Consider the following 20,955-nt stretch of genomic DNA (forward strand, 5'->3'; position numbering starts at 1 on the left):
ACTGACTTGTAACAGATGTATAATCAATTCAAACCAAAAGCCAAGTACCTGAGCCTAAATTGCAATGACGCAAATAATATTCCCCAAACATCATCTCTATAGTTATTATTGTAAATTATGCATATCCAGGCTTTGGGATTTAGTTGTATTAAGATAAAGAGGATTAAAAATGGTAGCTACCTGCAATCAGTGAGACACAGCCATCAGATTAACATTATATTACTTATTGGAGTGTCATGTTTGACTGCTCAGTGATTAGTATAAATATCATCTTTTTAAAAATCAAATAGCTTATATTTTGAAGTAAGCAACACGCTTACCCCTCTAGCATCAGTTTTGGATGCTCAGGGACGGCATGTCAATATCAGCTTGTTACATGTAGTGTCTTTTTAAAATAAACCTACCAAAACTACTTAAGGTGTAGGCCTGAAACTACCTTGTTAGGTTTAGAAAATATGATCATGGGTTTGAGTTACTTAAATAAGTCAGTGACTGTGTTTTGTGGTGTACGTCATGTGACATTATGTCACATGATGTTAAATGTGTAATGTAGTTGAAAAAAACTACATAGTTGAAAAAAATGCTGTATCAAACCCCCTCTGCATCTCATACCGACACAAAGGCTTTCCTCTGCGTAAAACATGAAACACGTGGGTAACATTGTCAAACGGTCACAGTTAGTTTCAGGGGACAAAACTACTAGATTAGGTCTTGAAAAAAATCATGTTGTGGGTTAAAATAAGTATGTAACGTGTCGGAAATACATCACGAGTGACTTAATTATCTCATGTGTCTACCTAAGTTATGTAAGGCTACATTAAAACAAAGTGGGCTTTTGTTTTTACACTGGACACTAACAGTGGTCTCCTGGATTAAAGTCCATGTTTGTTAGACCCATTCACCACCACAACCCCTGCCGCCCTACTTAGACATTCTTGCTCTCTATATTACGTTGTTGCGATGGAAGGGTTGACATTATGGTCAGCTGAAAGCTGAAACTAAAGGGTGCCTTGTGCATCGAATTCAGCTGCTGATGGCAACTGACCAAGCTTCTGTATTTAATGCCCTAGGAATGGCATCAAATACAGGGTGAAATGAGAGCTGCAAATACTGATGAGGCCATCTATTGAAATGTCTGAAAACACAAGGAAAGTCTTTGTTTATGTTTGAACTCTAACATAATAGAAAACAATCAGATTACATAACATTGTATGTATCTTGTCTTAAAATTTGCAGATTACAATTTTAAATAGATCATCTATAACAAACATCGTTTTCAGAGTAAACTGCTCAACCTTAAAAAACTGAAAACTTTTTGATAAATAAGCATCTCTACTGTATTCATCATTATGCATCACATTTATTTTACTTATTTAAATGCCAAAAAGACACCGTCAAAGGTGTTTTGATCGAATATGACATGTTATTGACAGCAGTTAAAAACATTTTGAAATACATTCAGCTTCAGTTTGAGCAGGGATGCAGGTTGGGTGTGTGTGTGTGTGTGTGTGTGTGTGTGTGTGTGTGTGTGTGTGTGCATTTATTAGTAGCTAAAACATGGTGTAACCAAGGAGATTCTGCATTGCATGTCAACCGCAGAGAGTCATACATAAATGTATATGTAAGCCTTATACGTATGTAGCTTGATGAGCTGACATACCAGCTGCAATACCAGCTAGTTCATTGCAGATACATATGTAACATGTTTCCAATGAGTCATAAATGCTAACCAGAAACACAGGCTTGCAAACAGATGTGAAAAACAGCCCTTATGGCAAATACTGAAACCTTAAATTAAGTGCAAATATACACTAGATGATTCTCAGCTCTTTATATGGCCCATGCCTCTTATACATAGCTGTTATGATGGCAGCATGGATAACATGATTATATTATGTTGGTTGAGTATGGGCGAATAAAGTGGGCTTTATTTGTAGCATGCATTTGGATTTCGCTCTTCACTGCAGTCATTTACTTGGCTTATTTTCATTTTTTTCCGCCCAACCTTCTCGTCAGGTCTCACATGAAACTCAGAAAGACGGATATTTGTGCATTACAGTGGATGTTTATTGGCCTGCGCCCATGAGGTCATTTCAGATTGGAGTCAGAGTGACACATCCAGATCATAAATAGACGTTCACAGCTTGTTCCGTTCCCCTTCACCGTTCAGTCTCCCTTTCTACCTGTATGATTTTGAAATAACTTGGAAATGCAGTAGGTTTCATGTGTCATGCAGATCAATCTATAGTGTACACACAACACTAAGACAAGCAGGCATATGTATGCATATGTCTACAGGCACACAGTAACGCACAGTATAAAATAAACAGGAATAAAATACCTGGTTTAGAGTTGCTTATTGGGCTTTTGTGTGAGTAGCCTAATGCACTGACACAGGTTGTTAAAATATGGAATAAAAATGTGTCAGCATATTAGATTGTGGGGTGGAAGAGGGACAACCTTGGTTTAAATTGTCACCAGTCTTTAGGTTTACTTTGCATTTACTTTCAGGTGCCTGCAGTGCAAAACAGAAAAGTACAGTGATGTGCTACAACATGAGGTAAAAACAAAATGGTGCAGTGCATGAGATGCCATGAAAGGTACTAGAGTGACAAAAAAGTAAAGCGACCTTTCAGAAACAGAAACAACAGGATAGGTGTGAGGAATCCTAGTAACAGTGCAAATACACGTGTTTATGGTAAACACTAGAAATTATAAAGGTTAAAGTCACATAAATATCAGGACAGTCAAATACAGAGAAATAATAAATATACTATGTGCAATGCCATTTGCTCAAAGGTCATGTGATGCACTGAGGGAAGATGGGTAGAAATTAGAGTGTGCCCATTCCAGTGACTTCAGACGTCAGCCTAGAACAGTTCAGGGGAGGCGGGAGAGGAGGAGGAGCAGGGGGAGGGGAGGGTGGGGAGGCAGACAGAGAAAAAATAAAAATACAGCTGTGAAAGAGGAACTTTCGCTTGAAAGTGAAAGTTATGCTGCAATGGCTGGCTTTGTGCTCCAATTCTTGTTGGCACCAGTTTGTTTGTTTGTCTTTTCACACAGATTAGATACCATATTTTCATTGTACCCTTTGACATAAAACATCTTAACTTCTAAAAAAAAAATATGGTAACATAACCATGCAGTACTAACCCTCTCATGAAGCCATGCAGTGGACAGAAAAGAATGGTAGTGTAATGAAAAATGTCTAGTGTAGAAATTGCTGTATTCCCTGACAGAGGCATCACATCACTCTTCTCTCTAACAGCATTGCTCAATTGGCAGTCATGTGTTTAGTCCTTTTTTTCTTTGCTTTTTTTGTTCATTTTACATTTTTTATTCATTTTACTCTTTCCAGACACAATAGGAATTAATAGGTAAATGTATCTAATATAGTAATGACAAAAAGAAACACAATATATATTGTTCCTGGAATGAGGCATGCTAAATAAATACTTGCAGGAATAGTGTGACATTTGGGAAATACACTCTATTTCTTGTAGTAAAATGAGAAGATCAGTACCGCTCTCAAGTCTGCTCATTAAAGTGAGGAGATGGTTAGCTAAGCTTAGCTTAGCGTAGCATAGCATAGCATAAAGAGTGGAAACAGGGGGAAACACCTAGCCTGGCTCCGCCTTAAGTTAGCAGACTCACCAACACCAATAAAACTTACTTACAAATCAGAGTTTGTTTATTTCATAGAAAAAATGACATGGGACAGAAGGGAAGTAAATGGGTCAAACAAACACAGGACTTTTATTCAAGAACTGCTGTTCATGTCCTGTGTGAAACCCAAAAACCAATATGGATGTATTTTAACAATGTTACACAGACTGTCTTAGTATGTGATGTGTGTCATGTGAGATACGGACTTTACGTTTTGTCAGTGATAGATGTACTAATTTTAAGTCCAACTGTGGTCTTTTTTTAGCCTAACCAAGGAGTTTTGTTGCCTTAACCTAATCATGCAGTTTTGGCACAACTGTAATAGTTTAACAATGTTGATCACATGTTTACACCTGCAACCATTAGTGTTCATATACAAGCTATTTTATCGTCCACCAATAGGAGCGCCAGTTTAGGAAATGCCCCAGTGGATAGTATTAGATGGTAAGAACAAAAAGACCTATGTGGCTGTATAGCTTGGAAGACTTTTTACAGCAATGAAGCCTGAAGCCTTGCCTTCAATGTGAATCAGTTAACTTTAGATGTGCTGCTATATGAATTGAGAAGAGTTAGGCTAGCTGTTTCCAACCTTTGCTAAGCTAAGGTAAGGTAAGCTAAGGTAAGCTAAGCTAAGCTAAGCTAATTATCTCCTAGCTTCATATTCAAGTGACAGAGATGAGAGTGGTGTAGATATTCTTATCTAATTCAATGCAATTATATTAATAATCTTAACTGAATATCCCACAATGTCAAACTATTCTTAATGATACACTGGCTACATCCATTTAAAACAAATCCCTGTGTTGTTAGTCTGACTTTTACTATAGGTCACTCACAGGCTAATGTTAAAGTGTTATGTAAAACCAAGGGAGTCTAAGGGAAGTTCCATGGGATAACACGTAGAGGTTAATTGTGAAGCAGTTGTGGTTTTGATGTTAGCTTCTGCAAACAGGGGCAGATTTGGTGTGACTTCAGGATGTAGTCATGGATGAGGGGTCATTCCACATGGCAGCCACGTCCCTGAACCTGCCATTGGAATTGTGGGAAAGCAATAGCCATTAGTTTCTCAGCGGGCTGTTGTCCGAAATCCCCTTAAAAGTCAAAGACATAAAGTCCTGTTTGTTGAGTATGTGGGTTCTCCTGCTCTGACGCTGATAACATTTGACTTTGAGGTGTGGGTAGCCTGTGGACATCAGTGAGGTTCTGTTTTATTTTCCAGAGTTGTGGATAACACATTTATTTTCTGTGTTGATAATGAATTAGTGGTTTCAGTGGATAGAGGAGGGAAAAAGAGACAGGGGTGGTAGGGCATGGCAAGAAAATTCAAATGAAAAATATGTTCCTCAGTATTTTACTGGTATAAGCAGTATCTTACCTATCCAGACCCTGTTTATCTTAGTCCTGGGGTTCAAAATATTTAGTTAGTTGCTTTAAATTAAACAAAACGATTGGCTTATTTACAAATACATGAGGGTCATCTTCGTTTCATCTGATATATTTGTCTTGTTGAGGCTGAATACCTTTTTGTGTTGTTTTACAGATCTATGATGAAGGTTTTGTCAATGAACTTTCCAGACCGATGTTAGCATTAAGCATCTGATGATTCATTTATTGAACATCCAATTTACTAATCTGCAGGTCTTGTTCAAAGGCACAGCTTACTTGTCTCAGTAGTTGGCATTGCTCCCACGAGCCACTTACTTGCAAAGAGTGTACTGACTGAAACTTAATGCATAATGCATGGAAATAAGGAACCAAAGTAGAAAGGAAAACCCAAGAATATAACATGAATAGTCACAGTCTTCATGGACCTATCTGTCACTTGTCAAAACCTAACAGATATTGTGCTTTTTCTGGCAACTCATCAAAGTATCAGTGTCATGAATGTCAAACTAAACTACCACGCTTTCTTCTTCTTTTCAAACAGCACAGTCACCGATAGCAGTGTTCTTGGATCTTCACTATATAAATGGACATTCAGGTGTTGCTTTTATCCTTTAGATTGTGCTGGAGCCCAGCAGTTAAAGTTAAAAGGTTACCTGGCATTGATGAGATACTGGGCCAGGCTGATGTTAGCTGGAGTCCCTGTTATGGTGATCTGGCGCTCTGACGAGCCCTCCATGGCGTTTGCAATTTTGATCTGCGCTCCAGACATCTGTCGAATCTCATTTATTTTGGTTCCCTGGCGTCCAATGATGCAGCCTATTAGCTGGGGAAAAGGGCAGAAGTCTTAGAACATGGAGCAAGGAATCCTCCGTGTTGTCTTAATACATTTATACTTAATGCCTTATACATTTGACGTTAAAAGGAAGTTTAATGGGTTATAAAATGGTCTGGATTTCATTTAAATCCCATCATTCAGGAAGTTAAGTTTGATTAATGATAGCATGGTCAATATACCAGCTGAATGGGGGTATTCTGCTGTGCAAACAGTAAGAACTGAAGTTTGCAGGAGCATTGTTGGTAATGATGTCAGTTATTTGATCCTATAATATCAATACCTTTGAAAGAACAGTGCACTCTACCATTTGTAAATATTTTCCTTATCATTTAATTAACGATCAAAGCTACCATCTACTCTCCTAAACTTTAAGTTAATTGGATCAGTGTGCTCTGTGACAAATTGTAGGTACTGCACTATGACATAAACCACAGTCTCACATAATTTGAAAAGTACAGAATTTTTAAACATAACTCTTAGTCAGCTGTCTACAGAAAGCATTACTCACATCATTAGGAATGGTGAGTTCATGGGTACTGGCTGGTGGACTGGCATCCAAACCTGAATTGGGGAGCAATGGGATAAGAAAGGAGATTTGACTTTAAAAAGTCATTTTAAACTTTTAAAGGACTACTTTGACATTTTTGAAAAATACGCTTATTTGCTTCTTCAGATGAGAAGATTGATACCACTCTCTGTATGATATAAAGCTACATCCAGCAAATGGTTAGCTTACCTTAGCACAGCTAGTGGAAACAGCTAGCCTGGCTCTGTTCAAAGGCAACAAAATCTGCCTACCAGTACAAAGCAGAGGTAAGAACAGTCTCTTGGCCCCAACTTCACATTTAGCATACAAATAAAAGGGTCAGTGTCGATTTTCTCAGCTAGCTCTTAGCTTACAAGGAGCTGTATGCAACAATCAGAGCGCATATGATTTAGAGACTGCGCAAGAATTGCTTGCACACGGCTCTGAACATGTAGGTGGCTACTCAGCAGCGAGCAGCTAACAGTGCTAACAGGGCAAGCAAAGCTAATCGCATGAACACTGCTATGGCAATAGTGCTGACAGAGCTAATAGTGATAACTTAGGGGTGGGGGGTTGCAGAGTCACACTAAAGAACAGAAAAGCTCAGATTAGTAGAACACACACAAAGGTAGCGAGACTTCATTCTCTGCACAGGACACCATTTTTCCACGAACGCTGGCATCTTTTTCAGTTGTTTCCAATGAGGAGAGAGCATATGCAGCAGCATGCAGCCACCAGGTAAAAAGTGGCGCAGCTAGTTGACACATTTGATTTGTGAATAACCGGGACATCTGACGCACAATGTAGGGCGATAAACCATATTTGCAAATATATCATGTTAACAGTTGTAGGAATCCCCATTGCCTCCCTTACCTCTATTAGTCCTGATGTGCAGTCGAGCTCATAACACTCAGCAGTCAGATACAGCTATTGCTTTCCTCTTTGACCATTTATGGATCTAAGCTTCACTAACTACACCTGACCATTTACTGAAGTAATAAGACAAGTTATAAATGTTCAAGTAACGTGAGTATGCTTGGTTTATACCATGTCCATTACAAAAACAGGAGCCCATATTCTCCATCCAGTCACACAGACCAAGTACATCAGTGGCTGGAAAATAATTGATCACTGATCATAAAGTCGAAAAACGTACAGAAACCTACGGACTGTTTTTGTCAAATCATTTCCGAGCTTAATCATCCTAATAGCAGCACTAGAGTAGCCTAACTGGGCAGTTGCTAGGTGATAAGGTAAACTTTCGTATTGCTGCTACCAATGAAAAAGATGTCTAAACTTATGGCCAATTGTTGCTGTGTGCTACTCATTGTTACCTGTTTACAGACATGGGATTGGATGTCTAAACATAAAGAGAAAAAAGCAGAATAGCAGTAGTAGAATCCGGTTTTATTTGGAACTCTGAAAATTTAAAGTACATTTTCACATTTTCTGGGGCAGTTGCTCAAAAAAGAGAACAATCTGGGAAAACCAGAACTCATGGCAACCCTCGCTGTACCCAGAGACTTTTTTTACAGAGTGCTCCAGTTTTGTTTTTTTGTTTTTTATTTTGTATGGCTGCTCCGAGCATGTCCAGTTGAAAATCTCTAAACTTTTCAGAAAACCGGTGACATCACTGCCACTCTTGTATCTACTGTATAACACATGTCAGTCTGGCGCTATCACAGCAAAGACAGAAAATCCCATTTGTGGGAGCATATCAGCCGGACACTGAATGTTGCGGGTGAGTGTTGTGCTTTTATCACCATATGTACTGTAAGCCTGTTTTTACCTGTGTAGTCAACCCTCTGTTAATGTAGTGTTACACTAGCTACCTAGCAAACATTAATGTCAAGATATTGTTGCTATAGAAATATACCCACATTTTGCACAGTATTTAAAAAAACACTGGGATAAAGCACTACCCAGCACCCTGCCACCGCTTTTCTGCTGAGTAAAAACGCCATGTGGACACACATTTACATTGCAAATAGTTGTTTGCTGCTGTATCAATGTTCTGAATGTTGCACACAGCTCATTTAAAGGTGTTGGTAGGCAGATTTTACAACTTTTCAGGATAGCTGTAATCGTTTGGCTAAGCTAGGCCTACCGGCTGTTAGATCAACTTTACATTTAAGTATGTAAACTCATCTCAATGGAACCTTTTAGCTGTAGTTTTTTTTTTTCTTTTTTTGGGGGGCTTTTGTTTTTAACACAATATTTCCTTATTAAATTGTGTGCGTGATTTAATGAGATGTCAGAAAATCAGCTAAAACACATTTTAATGAGGGAACATTTTTAAACAACTCCTGTTGATTCAATAAATAATTCCATGTATAAAGGTAATTGCCACAGACTTTTAGATGAAAGTGGTGAAAAAATATACATATTTCTGAGATGTTCAGTTCATCTTTTGCAGTAAGACATGCAGGACATATTTCAGGAAGAATATTACATGTATATGTACCAAGGTCCCTTTGAAACAGTTCAGTTCAGATGTGGGGGCAGAATTTGTTTGTTATTGCAATATAATGTGGACAACCTTTTTCACTGGAGGTATTCATCTTTAATAGAAAGGAACACAACCTAAAATGTGTTAGAGGAAGGATAAATCCTGCTGCCAAGTGATAATGCAATGCCGAATACATTGTTTAAAGTGAAGCGATCTTCCTTTCTTTTCTTTTCTTTTCTTTTCTTTTTTGCATTTCACTGGTACAATATGAGACAGAGCCAAGAGAAAAATATATATGAAAAAAATCAAAAAAGGAGAGAAACCACAGGGGTCAAGTCATGCTGTGCCAAAAGAGAGATAAGGTGGAAGGTAGGGAAAGAGAAAAATGTTTCTCTGGATGCAAAGAGAAGGAAATATCTAAAGGGCCTTGTGGGTACGTACCAGGGAAAGCAGGGGTGGTCTGTCCGAGAGGGGTAAAGGGGGTTTGCTGCATAGCCAACTGGTGGAGCTTGGTCAACTGCTGAAGGGTTAGGAGGGAAAGTAGAACTAAGAGGTTACTGTTACACAGGTCACACCAAGAAATGAAACCAACAAAAACTAGAGTGAAGAAACGGTGAGGAGAAGGAGGCCATGACACAGGGTGGTGGAGGACGAAAAAAGTAAGAAAAAGAGGTACAGTGATAGAGAGATTGTCTGCCATGGGGTTATGAATTGCTATGTAATTTGATTCTTCTTCTTCTGCTTCTTCTTTTTTTTTTCTTGCAAATTCCTTGTAAATTTCACATACATCAATGTGTTTTTTTTAATTTACAAGATTGAGAGACAAACAACTCCACTCATGTGCACATTAACCAAATGCAGGGAATCACCGAATTCCCATTTGCCCCCTCAGTTATCATGTGTCCTTCTAACTGGCACTTATGACTCAGAACTGAGAACCTTTGGTTTTACATGCCTGTCAGAGCAGCCGCTCTACCCCCCCTGACATGGTCACAGGATGTCCATCCCCTGCTGTGGATCATTTCCATTGGGAACGGGGGAAGACGAATGCTTTCAAGCCTTCTTCTCCTTTTAAGAGGAGTTTTAATGAGGGTGGAAGAGGGTGTCAAGCCTGCACTTGAGCGATTGTACCGTCAACCACCACCTCCAGCGGCATCAATCATTGCCCAACTTTGAATTAGTGGATCTGACACAGGGTAGCTCATGAGATGCTCTTACGACAAGGACAGATGAAGGCAGATTATTAATGGAGACTAGATGGTCCACTGGAATTAAAGGGGTGTCTACATCAAAACTGCCATTACTGTCTTTGCCTTTATCGTTATCACCAATAGTCACCATTTTTTTATCAACCACATCTGTGAAGAGTTCTTTCAGTGGCTGAGCTGCAGTCCACCCTCTAACCAAAAGGACAGAGAATTGAAGGACACGATTTATGACTTGTGTCTAAATAACTTTAAAGAGCTGCTGTGTCCAGGTATGGAAGCCCAGAACGGCCATAATTGCAATTATTTTTTAATTCCATTATCTCAAGATCACAAGTTAATTATTTTGTTTTCTCAAGATATCAAACCTCATTTTCTCATTTAGTTATGCCAATAATTGAGAAAACAAAAGGCAGATTTCTCGAGATAATTAGATAATTTATCTTGTAAACATGACCTTTTTTCTTGAGATCAGAGACTAATTATTGAGAACCAAAAAATGTTAACCTGGTTCATTTGATCACACCTGATTTCAGCCTTCAAGATCACTGTCATAACTGAACAGTAAGTCAATGCAAAAAGGTGTAGTTTTGTTTATCTTAAATCAGTTGCTTAAGTTAAGATATTATCTGTGCATGCTGACATGGCACCCCTGATCTCTGATACACCATAGACTGTATCAAAATAATGGATGTAGGCACGAATTGGCTTGTGGACTGCCATTTTAAAGCCTTGAGTTTGGCATTTTGGCCATTGCCATCTTGTTTTGTGGAGCCATAACTGACTATGTTTGGATGAGAACTGCGCCCGCCCTTAATTATGCATACCTTTAGGCCTTTATAAAATTTAAATGGGTGAGTTGCACAAAAATGTCCCTGTACGGCTGTATAAAAAGGGACATTAGTTACAGAACAAACTTTTTTGTACCAGGCTGTAAACATGTTTATTATTGCTGTAAAGTTGGGCATTTTAACATGGGGCTCTATGGGGACTGACTCGGTTTTGGAGCCAGCCTCATGTGGCCACTCAAGGAACTGCAGTTTTTGGCACTTACGTATTGGCTTCATTTTTCAGCCCTGGAGATTCAAACTTGTGGTCAACATAAAGTAATATGAAGAAACAACTTTTCATTTTTTGTTTTTTGATATCAGGATGATTATTGCCTATTTTCGAGATATGATCTAGAAAAAATGACAACAGAAAAAAAAATTTGCAAGCACAGCCATTTTTTTCTTTTGTGTCCATATAATAAAATTGCAGCTGCTATTTTTGTAAGTTGAATTCTTGATTAATTTAGTTACTCACATCCGGGTGTGGTATGGCATACTGTCCCTGAATTGTATAGGCCTGTAAAGACAAACATGACAGAATGAAAATTTTAGCATCTCATTTACAATAAGAAGGGTCGCACATAAAACAGATCAAAAACTGTCTTTACACTTTTATCTCAAACAATCATAATAATATTTCTATTGCAAATATATTATGATTTGAAAAAACAGTAGGGGATGATCTTGATCTTGTTAATCATATTCATCATTACCACATTCAAGTGTGAAATGCAATGAGACTTTGTACATGCAAGCCTTAGAAATCAGTGTGTTTCTATGATAAATGAATGCAAAATGAACCACTTCTGAGTGTCAGCCAAGATCATGTCCTATACAGTGTAGTGCACTGAATGCAAAAACAGGATTAGTATGCTCACGGAGGACACTTCATTATCTGAGAACAAGTGCAAATATTTCATAATATACATATAGTGGCCACCAGTCATCTGAAGAACAGTTATTGTAAATGCTGCTTCATAATTCTACATCTTCAGTTGTCCTGTGTAATTTTTTATTCACGCGTTCAATTCTTCAAAGAAAAAGATGCAATCCAACATGACACCATTAAAAACTTCAGCTTTGGAAATAATCATAATGTTGTATGAACACAGGCTTCATAACAGTAGTATTTATTCAGGGGTCTGTGTTATATTGCAAAGGCGTATCTCTGTGTATTTCTGTGTAACCCTGTGTGTGTTCACTCTTCAAAATTTTCCAAAGCAGGCTTGTGTATTATGTTGTCTGCTGAAGACTTCCATTGTGTCTTACGTTCCATTTAATGTCCACTGGGTATAATTTCCCGACAAAAAGAAAAGCAACCAAATTGGAGTCATTACGAGTAGTTATGTGAAGTGTTTCGCAAATTTACCTCTTTTGTTTGCCACATTTTCAAATGCATTCAACGGATCTGCAACTAAATTATCTATATTAGCTGGACAGACATTAGTGTTTGCTGTGCATTTTGCTGACACTAACGTCATTGTTGCTGAATCAAACATTGCGGTGCGACTTACAGCTCCCTACCTCTCTCACTGCACTCTGACTGTTGATAGGAGACAGCACATGCACTGCATACTCTAGTACCAAAGTCACACTTTTTACATACATCAAACCAAACCTGGCCTGCCTCCCTAAGACTTTTTCTAGCTGTTTAATAATGTCACACTACTTCTGCTTTTGCTACTGAGAGTGTGTGGGCAGATTAGCATGACTAAAAGCGGTCATTTGTCAGGAAAATGTAAACACAGGGCATTTTAGCGGTTTAACAAACAACCAACGCTGTCATTTTTCTAAAGAGGACAGCCTCATTTGTAAAAGCGTTGCAGTGGCATGTACATGTGCACACAGAAAGTAGAAAGGCTTGCAGGAACAGGCAGGGGCTGATGCTGCAGTAAAAGTGTCAGGTTGGCTGTAGGCACAAACAAGCTAGAGCTAGCTCAGCTCTTACCTGGCCCCCAGAAAAAATGACCGGGGTGGAGGCGGGCTTTGGGCGATAAGGGATGGTGGCACCTTTTGGTGGAGACTAAGAGAAAGGGAACAGAGAGGAGAGTCAGCATGTTCTACTTGAAAACGACAAATGCTCATTCAACATTCTGGGAAATGTGCTTATTCCCTCCCTCATGCTTACATCTGTTTGCCAAATAGGCCATGTTAGCTTAGCTTATCTTAATTTATCTTAGCTTATCTTAGCATAACAATCCATCTACCAGCGCCTCTAATGTTCACAAAGTAACAGATATTTTTTACCTTTGGACAGAGCCAGGCTAGCTGTTTCCCCCTGTTTCTAGTTTTTATGCTAAGCTAAGCTAAATGTCTACTGGCAGTAGATTCATATTTAACAAACAGATATGAGAATGGCATTGATCACTTGGAATACACTGGACATTAATGTGGATAGATCTTGATGTTAGCACACACTGTGTACATAATACTCCCATACACACTTTCTTTGTTTCTGAACATTATTTGCTTGTAAATCATTTTGGATTACTAGAGAGCTCCTAAAGTCCTGAAAGGTGACAGTTTTTGTGCACAAATTAATTATCTTGTGGGAACAAGTTAATGAACTTGTAGAAACAAGATACTTTCTTAGGAAAGTATAAGATAATTAACTTGCTCCCACAAGATAATAACTGGTGTGCACAGAATAATAAAAATCTAGAAATCTAACCTTTTGGGACTTCGGGGGCTCCAAAGCTTATCGTTTATATTAATGTAGGAATATGCATTTGATTTGTGTGCATTTTTCTTTTTTAAATAAATTTATTCATATTAGGGATGCCCCAATCAAGTAGCCTGGAAATCAAGACTCAAATCTAGAAAGATTTTGAGTCTTTTTGGCTTTTTGCTCTCGCAGCTTTTGTTGCACTTTGCAGTAGCATGGTGAGTGTGGTTGTCTTCGGTTCTGAACCACTTTGCCAGTGGTGAAACACAATGGTATGGTAAATGCAAGATACTTTTACAGTGAGCTGAGATATAATGAGAGCTCATAATTTTGGTAAAAAAAAAAACATAAATAAAAACAAAAATAAACAGTCTCACATTGCATCTTTGTCGGTTATGGCGTATTGTGTTTTGCTGCCGGCGGGGCTCAGCTGCTGCCCTCACAAACACACACAAGCACAGCAGAGTGGAGGAGAAAAGGAGAGCTGAGTGGGAGATGGCTGAGCAAAGTGTGTCTTTGCATGAAAGCTTTGCGAGTAAAAACACCTGCGTGACAGCTGACGTAAAACAAAGGATCATTTCCACTGTATAACTTAATATAGCCAATCCTGATAAGTTAAAAAATTCCTTCATCAGCCCCGATCCCGATCTCTGAGATCGGACTGGGACATCCCTAATTTCTATATGTATTAATTTGTATTTGTATAAGTTCCTTATTCAATATATATGAGTCATTTATTGACCAAAAAGTGATATTGTTTATATATATATATATATATAAATAAAATACTGGTTACCAAAAAAAGAGAGAATGTGGTATGTTTAGTTGGGAATTGATTGTAAAAACAATCATCCTTATGGCAAAAATACAGCACAACATTCATTCATTTACTTGGTGTTTCTCATGTATTCACTCATCACATTTCTCAATGTGCTTCATATGTATATTGCATCAGGCTGCATCAGAGTAACAGAAGAAAAATCATAAACAACACTTTGTCTTGGTAACTTTGTGTTCTTGTTGTTGTTTTAATTGTTTAATGTTTTAATTTGCTGACAGCTTTTGGAAGTTGAAATGTTGTTCATGAAAACAAAAAGGAGCCATGGGGCTCAGAGGTATGAATGGTCTCTATTCAGAGATTAGACGAATACAAAGACCCAGCACATGTCATGCCTGATCATCACAGATTAAATGCATCACCACAAATGCGGCAGATTTTGTCTCTAAGTCAGCAGGGAGGTGAATTCAGCGAGTAGGCAGGGGAGTTCCAGTTTGCGAACTTACTATAATGACACAGAGTTATTGATTCGTGCTGTGCCACAGCAACAAGGCTGTTCAAGACAGTGGAGAGGGCTTAATCAGATTTCCTCTGTAGCTGCTGCGCTGTTGAGGGAGGAGTATCCACTTAGGTGTGTGCTTTAAATAAAACATCAAGAAACAGCAACTGTGTTCTTCATGTTACAAAAACAGGCTTGGGGTTTCCTGACAGTTCTCCTGGATAGTCAAAAGCAAAAATGCTTAAGTGGTAATTATAAACTGCTACCTTTAAACTCTATTGAGATAATTTCTCTCTGTATTTAAGTAGTTGCATCACAAATAATTCCAGAATTTTTAAAGCCTATCCAGATGTACAAAAAAATGGACAAAGTTGGCACGACCTGCCCTCTCAGGGCCTCAATCAGGCAGGCAGATTGCTTGCTGAGTTGACATTTATGGACAACAATGTCTGACCCAGACAAAGCCTTACTTGTACTTCATCTTATCATTCCTCCTGCAAATTTAAATCACTGAGTCCCATTCAAAAATTGATTCCTAAAAAAATGTCTCACCACAAGCAGTGAATGCAAGCACATTCAAAGACATGGTTTAATTTCTTGCCAGTAATACAATACAACTGTTCAATACTGACTTCTTCTGTGAGAATACATAACTGGACTTAAAATGAGCACTTGAATTACAGCTGTTTTGCTGCATCTGGATATACTCTACCTCCAGCATGACCACACAGATCTGTTTGACACATTGGATGATGGCTTCTGGGGTTCCAGAGATTGTCACTGCACGCTCTGTGGAGTTGGGCAGCATGTCTCCTGCCACCTGAACCTGGGCCCCTGTGGACTGGAGTAGAGTAGGGGTCTTTGAGGGACTGTGTTGACAGAATTCAATTCTAAGTTACACTGGCTGCGATTTTGGTGAGTACAAACAGCTGCCCTGGCCTCTATATATTGAAAAGGTAAAACTTTCTTGAGGCTCTGACATCCAATATCACAACTAGGTGTGATGTGGTGATGTGATGTCTTGCTGTGAGGCGACAATGCTAACCACCACACCACCGTGCCACCTGATCATAGATGCATGTGTATTTATTCCTAACATATATTATGCCCCTCCCACCCCCCCAAACTTCCTGCACCTGGGGGCAATCACCTGACTTTGCTCCCATATGCTTGTAGACCCTATAGAGGACGACGCCTGTGTGAGATAGAACAAATGTTATGCATTGTAGCTCTACTTCTATAAGCACAGATGGAGCTCTCTAGCCAGGTGGCCAAACTTTTTTGATGTACGTCACATTCAGACAAAGACAAAGAGTCTACAGTAAAAATAGCACATGCATAGTTTTCAACAAGTTACACTTTTCATATGCAAAATCATTATGCAAAACTGTTTTGACATTACAGTAGTTTATTCACTGTAAAACCCAATTGCTCACTCAATTTAATTTTTAGAAACTTTTTTTTTTTTTTTTAAAAAGTGTGCACTCAAAACTTCTGACAGAAATTTTATGTCAGTTAAACATTGCTTTTTTTTTTTTTATTTTTTATTACTTTTTATTTATTTCATTATAACCCATTAGAACCAGTGTGAAACACATAAACACTAATCACTGTGTAATGGGTAATTTAAGTGACTTAGAACACATTTAAAGACAGTTTTCTTTGGCTAATGGCCTTAAACATATTGTCCCACGGCATGCTGAGAAACTCCACCCATTCAGCCCAACGCGCCACAATATGTTAAGTGCACAATGATAGTGTTGTCTATTGGGCTTAAACTAATTAGACGAAAGGGCATTATAAACAGAGGAAAAAAAACAACAGTCAAATAAACTCAAAAATTGATGACGTTACATAAAAAAATATGTCAAGCTCACAAGGGATGAGTTTTTTGTGTCTAGTGAACATAAAGTTTTTATGTCATTCGACAATCCAAAGAATTAGTATAGACTTTACATTAAAAATGTGTGTCACAGGTGGATTGGGGTTTACAGTGTTGATGTGACCTCATATTGCAAAAAGTATTTCTCTATCATCCGTTTTGCAGGTCCACTGCCATGTTAACTGAGGTAAATGTTTTTATCAACTAGTAAACAATAATTATATGAAGTAGTGATATCTAGTGTTTAAATTAGGAAGTACAAAGGCAGGGCTTGTTAGCAGTAGTTTGTGAAGATGACAGCGACATGCTGTTTTAACTAAGCTGTGCACATTACATGCAGTTCAGTTTACTGGAAATATTCTCAAACCATATTCTGATTTTTTTATTTTTATGTTTTTGCTGCAGGCCATTTAAACATGGGCAGTGGGCCGCCGTTGGCCTGCAGGGTGTAGTTTGGCCATCCCTGTCCTTACGAGTATTGCTGTTGATTCTGTCCTGATGGTGACCAAGTAGGTTAAAAGATTTTTGTGAGTCCATCGAGAGTTGAATAGGAAAAACCTGTTACAGGTCATTGCCTGTGCAGATTAAACTGGTGCTGCAATGCTGCTACAAGGTCAGAATTTTGTGCTGAAAGTGTAGTTGTGACGTTATCAAAGAGAACATTTGCCACGTTTTAAGTGGATGTATAATCAGTGTTGAGGGTAAATGAAGTCAAGTGAAGCAATAATTTCCCCAGAGCGTGCTATATTGACAGAAAAGGTCAAGTTTTTCTGCTCATGGAGCCATGCTGCCAGTGCCTACATGTAACAATTTAGTTAAACAATGAATACATTTTAATATCTGTCCCACCATTTGAGTGTTCATAATGTACATTCATAAAATGTAACTAGCATGAAGGGAGAGAGAAACAATTTGGCTACACAACATTTTCTGTTTGTCTTGCATTAAGAAAAAAGGCAAAAATATGAAAAGACCTACAGCGATTTATTCTTTGTTATCCAAAAAAACATGTTTCATATCATACCTCTCTCATTTCTTTTATTTTGGAGCCTCCTTTACCTATGAGGGAGCCACACTGGCTGGCTGGCACTACAAGCCTTAAGGTGACAGGGGGCTTGCTGGTTGCTGGGCTGTTGCTCATGGAATTGATTATGTCCTAGAAAACAAGATCATACATTTCATTTTGCAGTGGTCATATTTTCCTCAGTGTGACCCAAACAAATCAATTATGCTTTTGTTGGTTATGACGATCCATATATATCCATTTACAAACTGAAGAGTCAGTGCAAATGTGCTGCAAAAACACCTGTGTTTCAATGATTCTTTCATATCTGGTGAACCAGTAGCTGTCTCTGGCTTTGTCAATAAGTAAAAAGGGCATCATTCTGGCAGGCCAGATTTCACACAGGTCACTGCGGACACAGCAGTGGATTTCCTCTTCCAGTTCCAGTCACAGTACTTAAGTATATCAATTAGATAAATGGCATCAAGGACAAGAACAGAAGAAAAGGCTGCTGAGGCAGTTTAAATTAACCTATTACAGCCATGCAATACAAATATCTACCACAATAAAAGTGTGCCTTACACTAATCTACTGTACGTAAGTGCCCTATCAGAAAAGCCTGTGTTCATTTTTTAATTTACTACAGCAAGTGGAAATTGATTTTGAATGAGTAGAGATAAAGAGAGGTAAAAGGACAGTGCATGTGCGTTGTGGGCAATACTGCTGCCACAGTCTTATAGTACCTCCTCAAATTTGTAGGCGATCATAGCAAAAGCTTTGAAGATGGTGTCTGTTGGTCCGGTAATGGTGACAATCCTCTCTGGACAGTTCCCCTCAGAAATATTGATTCGTGCCCCGCTCTGGAAAAACAACATTCTGTCATTGAGGTCAATATAGCTGATGTAAGATCCAGGCATCCACGAATGGATCCATACCACATTTGAATTATCTACAAATCACTGATGAATTAAAGACACTATAAAATTACAAAGTTACATGAATTCGTCCTTTATTTGAAGCAGTTTGCATTGTCTATGGTGCTTTAAGTTAATCTCATTGTGACTTGTTTAGGAAAATGTACACATAAGTATCATTAAGTGATTTTGGTGCTTTTTGAGACTGAAACTAACCTCTTCTCGCATCTTTTTTACTGTTTCCCCCTTCTGTGAAGAAGTAAATTACAATTTAAAATTAAAAAAAGTGGTTTGATATTTGTATTTTTTCCATATAAGCATGTGCTCTGTAATAAAAATAACATACCTTTCCAATTATGCTTCCAACCTCCTGCAATAAAAAACAAACGAGAAAAAACATGGATTTTTTAAAATGATTAATTAAAGAATCATCTGGATAAATGTGTAGTACTAAAACTGCTTTGTTGTTGTTGTTATTCCCGGACCAGGTGCAAACGGTACAGGGGCATGTGGAGGTTTCACAGCTGCACGGCGGTGTTGAGGGCCACACTTTCCATATGCATGTAATCACTCTTCATGAGCTTGGTGTGACACAGTGGAGAAAGGGCAGAGGGACAGCATTGGCTGCAAGCGTCAACACTCCCTGACCTCTCCTCGGTGACTGCCAGAGTTACATCCATCGTGACGTTAAACCTGCGGGCTAGTAGCTGAGCGGTGCCAGGTTCTTCCTTGAGCATTCATTTATATTTATCAAGTGCTGTGAAAAGTCACACAGCAGAAACACTTTGTTGTTGCCCTCAAATATTCTTTGAGAAATGTGTTCTTCATTCAGGCATGAAGAACTTCAACTCCACTTTTTTGATAAAACAATCGACACTTTTACTCCAAAATAATTTCCCAATACTACCTTTGCTACATGCTGCACAATATTCATTTCTGTACCTCATGTTCCTGCTCTACTCTCGTCATTTAATTAGGCATGATTTAGTTTATTGTACGATGGAAGGCATGTCCACCTGCAAACACGTCATGTCGTCTCTTTCCATGCATTCAGCACCTTTGTTACAACACATCACTCACATCTGACAATCTGACCAACACTTAGTTGCAGTAAATCCAGTCAGATGCAAATTTTTACTGCTAAAGTAATGCTTAAAGGGACAGTTCACCCCAAAATCAAAAGTACATTTTTGCCCTCTTACCTGTAGTGCTGTTTATAAGTCTAGATGTTTTGGTTTGAGTTGCAGAGTGTTGGAGATATCAGCCTTCTCTCACTTATAATGATAGTATATGGCACTCGGTGTGTGGTGCTCAAAGCGCCAAAATAATAGATCTGAAAAACTCAACAGCAATGTCTCTTTCCAGAAATCATGACCCTGTTGCTAAAAATAATCCACAGACCTTGTTGTGAGCAGTTTCATGTAGAAACTCTCGGCCATGAGTTAATGCAAGCTTCCTTACATGTGGTGATATGGTTGCTAGTTGCAGTTTGGTAAAAAGAAAATAGTTCCTACATGAGACTGCTCACAACAAGGCCTGTGGATTATCTTGAATAACTGGGTCATGATTTCTGCAAAGAGGCATTGCTGTTGAGTTTTTCAAGTGTACTTTTTTGGTGGTTTGAGCACCACACAGTCGAGTGCCATCTAGTTTAATTATATTGGAGAGAAGGCAGATGTCTCTACTGCTGATATCTCCAACACTCAGCAACTCACACCAAAACAATAATTAGTTAAATAGCACGACAGGTAAGAGGAAACTTTTTTTTTTTTTTTGATTTTGGGATGAAAGGTCCCTCTCATTACTTGAGAAACTCACAGCCAAAACTAAGAAAAAAATCAACACATTGCTGTCCTGCAGAAACCAGTTCTGCTCATACAAAGTGCAGAGAAGGGTCACCCAGGACACTACATACTCCATCTTCAGGGACACATGTCTACCACAAAGTCTTTCAGACGTTCTTGTGCCACTGACACTATGAAAGAGTGGGAATGCCGGGGCGTCGGTGGCTTAGTGGTAGAACAGGTGCCCCATGTACAAGGCTGTTGCCGCAGCAGCCTGGGTTCGACTCCAGCCTGTGGCCCTTTGCTGCATGTCACTCCCTCTCTCTCTCCCCCTTTCCCACTTGTCTGTCCTATCAAATAAAGTTAAAAATGTCCCAAAAATGGGAATGCCCTCGTTAAGCAGTTGCACCTGATAGACCATTCAAGCACCTCAGCCAGCCCAACCAAATGGCTGCTCAGTTTGAGGGGGAAGACCCTTCTGCTGCTGTGGGCAAAAGAACCAGACCAGGGTCAAGCTGCCAAAGTCCTCCCCC

At 38.8% G+C, this 20,955-nt stretch overlaps 1 protein-coding gene across 7 annotated transcripts in view; it reads right to left on the reverse strand.

Moving 5' to 3' along the window:
* Positions 1 to 508: 508 nt before the first annotated feature.
* The window catches only part of pcbp3 (poly(rC) binding protein 3), a 92,258-nt gene continuing 71,811 nt past the window's right edge, over positions 509 to 20,955 (reverse strand). For 2 of the 7 annotated variants that reach the window (XM_049594219.1, XM_049594217.1), the window contains 11 exons: positions 18,985 to 19,008; positions 18,855 to 18,887; positions 18,468 to 18,584; positions 17,746 to 17,877; positions 15,552 to 15,680; positions 12,846 to 12,920; positions 11,373 to 11,414; positions 9,304 to 9,382; positions 6,396 to 6,448; positions 5,706 to 5,875; positions 2,895 to 4,692 (listed from right to left, as the gene is read on the reverse strand). In XM_049594219.1, coding sequence (XP_049450176.1) covers positions 4,638 to 4,692; positions 5,706 to 5,875; positions 6,396 to 6,448; positions 9,304 to 9,382; positions 11,373 to 11,414; positions 12,846 to 12,920; positions 15,552 to 15,680; positions 17,746 to 17,877; positions 18,468 to 18,584; positions 18,855 to 18,887; positions 18,985 to 19,008 — 909 coding nt within the window. In that variant the 3' untranslated portion in view covers positions 2,895 to 4,637. Of the gene's footprint in view, positions 2,871 to 2,894; positions 4,693 to 5,705; positions 5,876 to 6,395; positions 6,449 to 9,303; positions 9,383 to 11,372; positions 11,415 to 12,845; positions 12,921 to 15,551; positions 15,681 to 17,745; positions 17,878 to 18,467; positions 18,585 to 18,854; positions 18,888 to 18,984; positions 19,009 to 20,955 lie in introns of those variants that run through there. The other 5 variants (XM_049594222.1, XM_049594221.1, XM_049594220.1 and 2 more) reach the window with 5 other exon arrangements.

The sequence above is a fragment of the Epinephelus fuscoguttatus genome, linkage group LG13 (genome assembly GCF_011397635.1).
Source record: "Epinephelus fuscoguttatus linkage group LG13, E.fuscoguttatus.final_Chr_v1".
NCBI lineage: Eukaryota > Metazoa > Chordata > Actinopteri > Perciformes > Serranidae > Epinephelus > Epinephelus fuscoguttatus.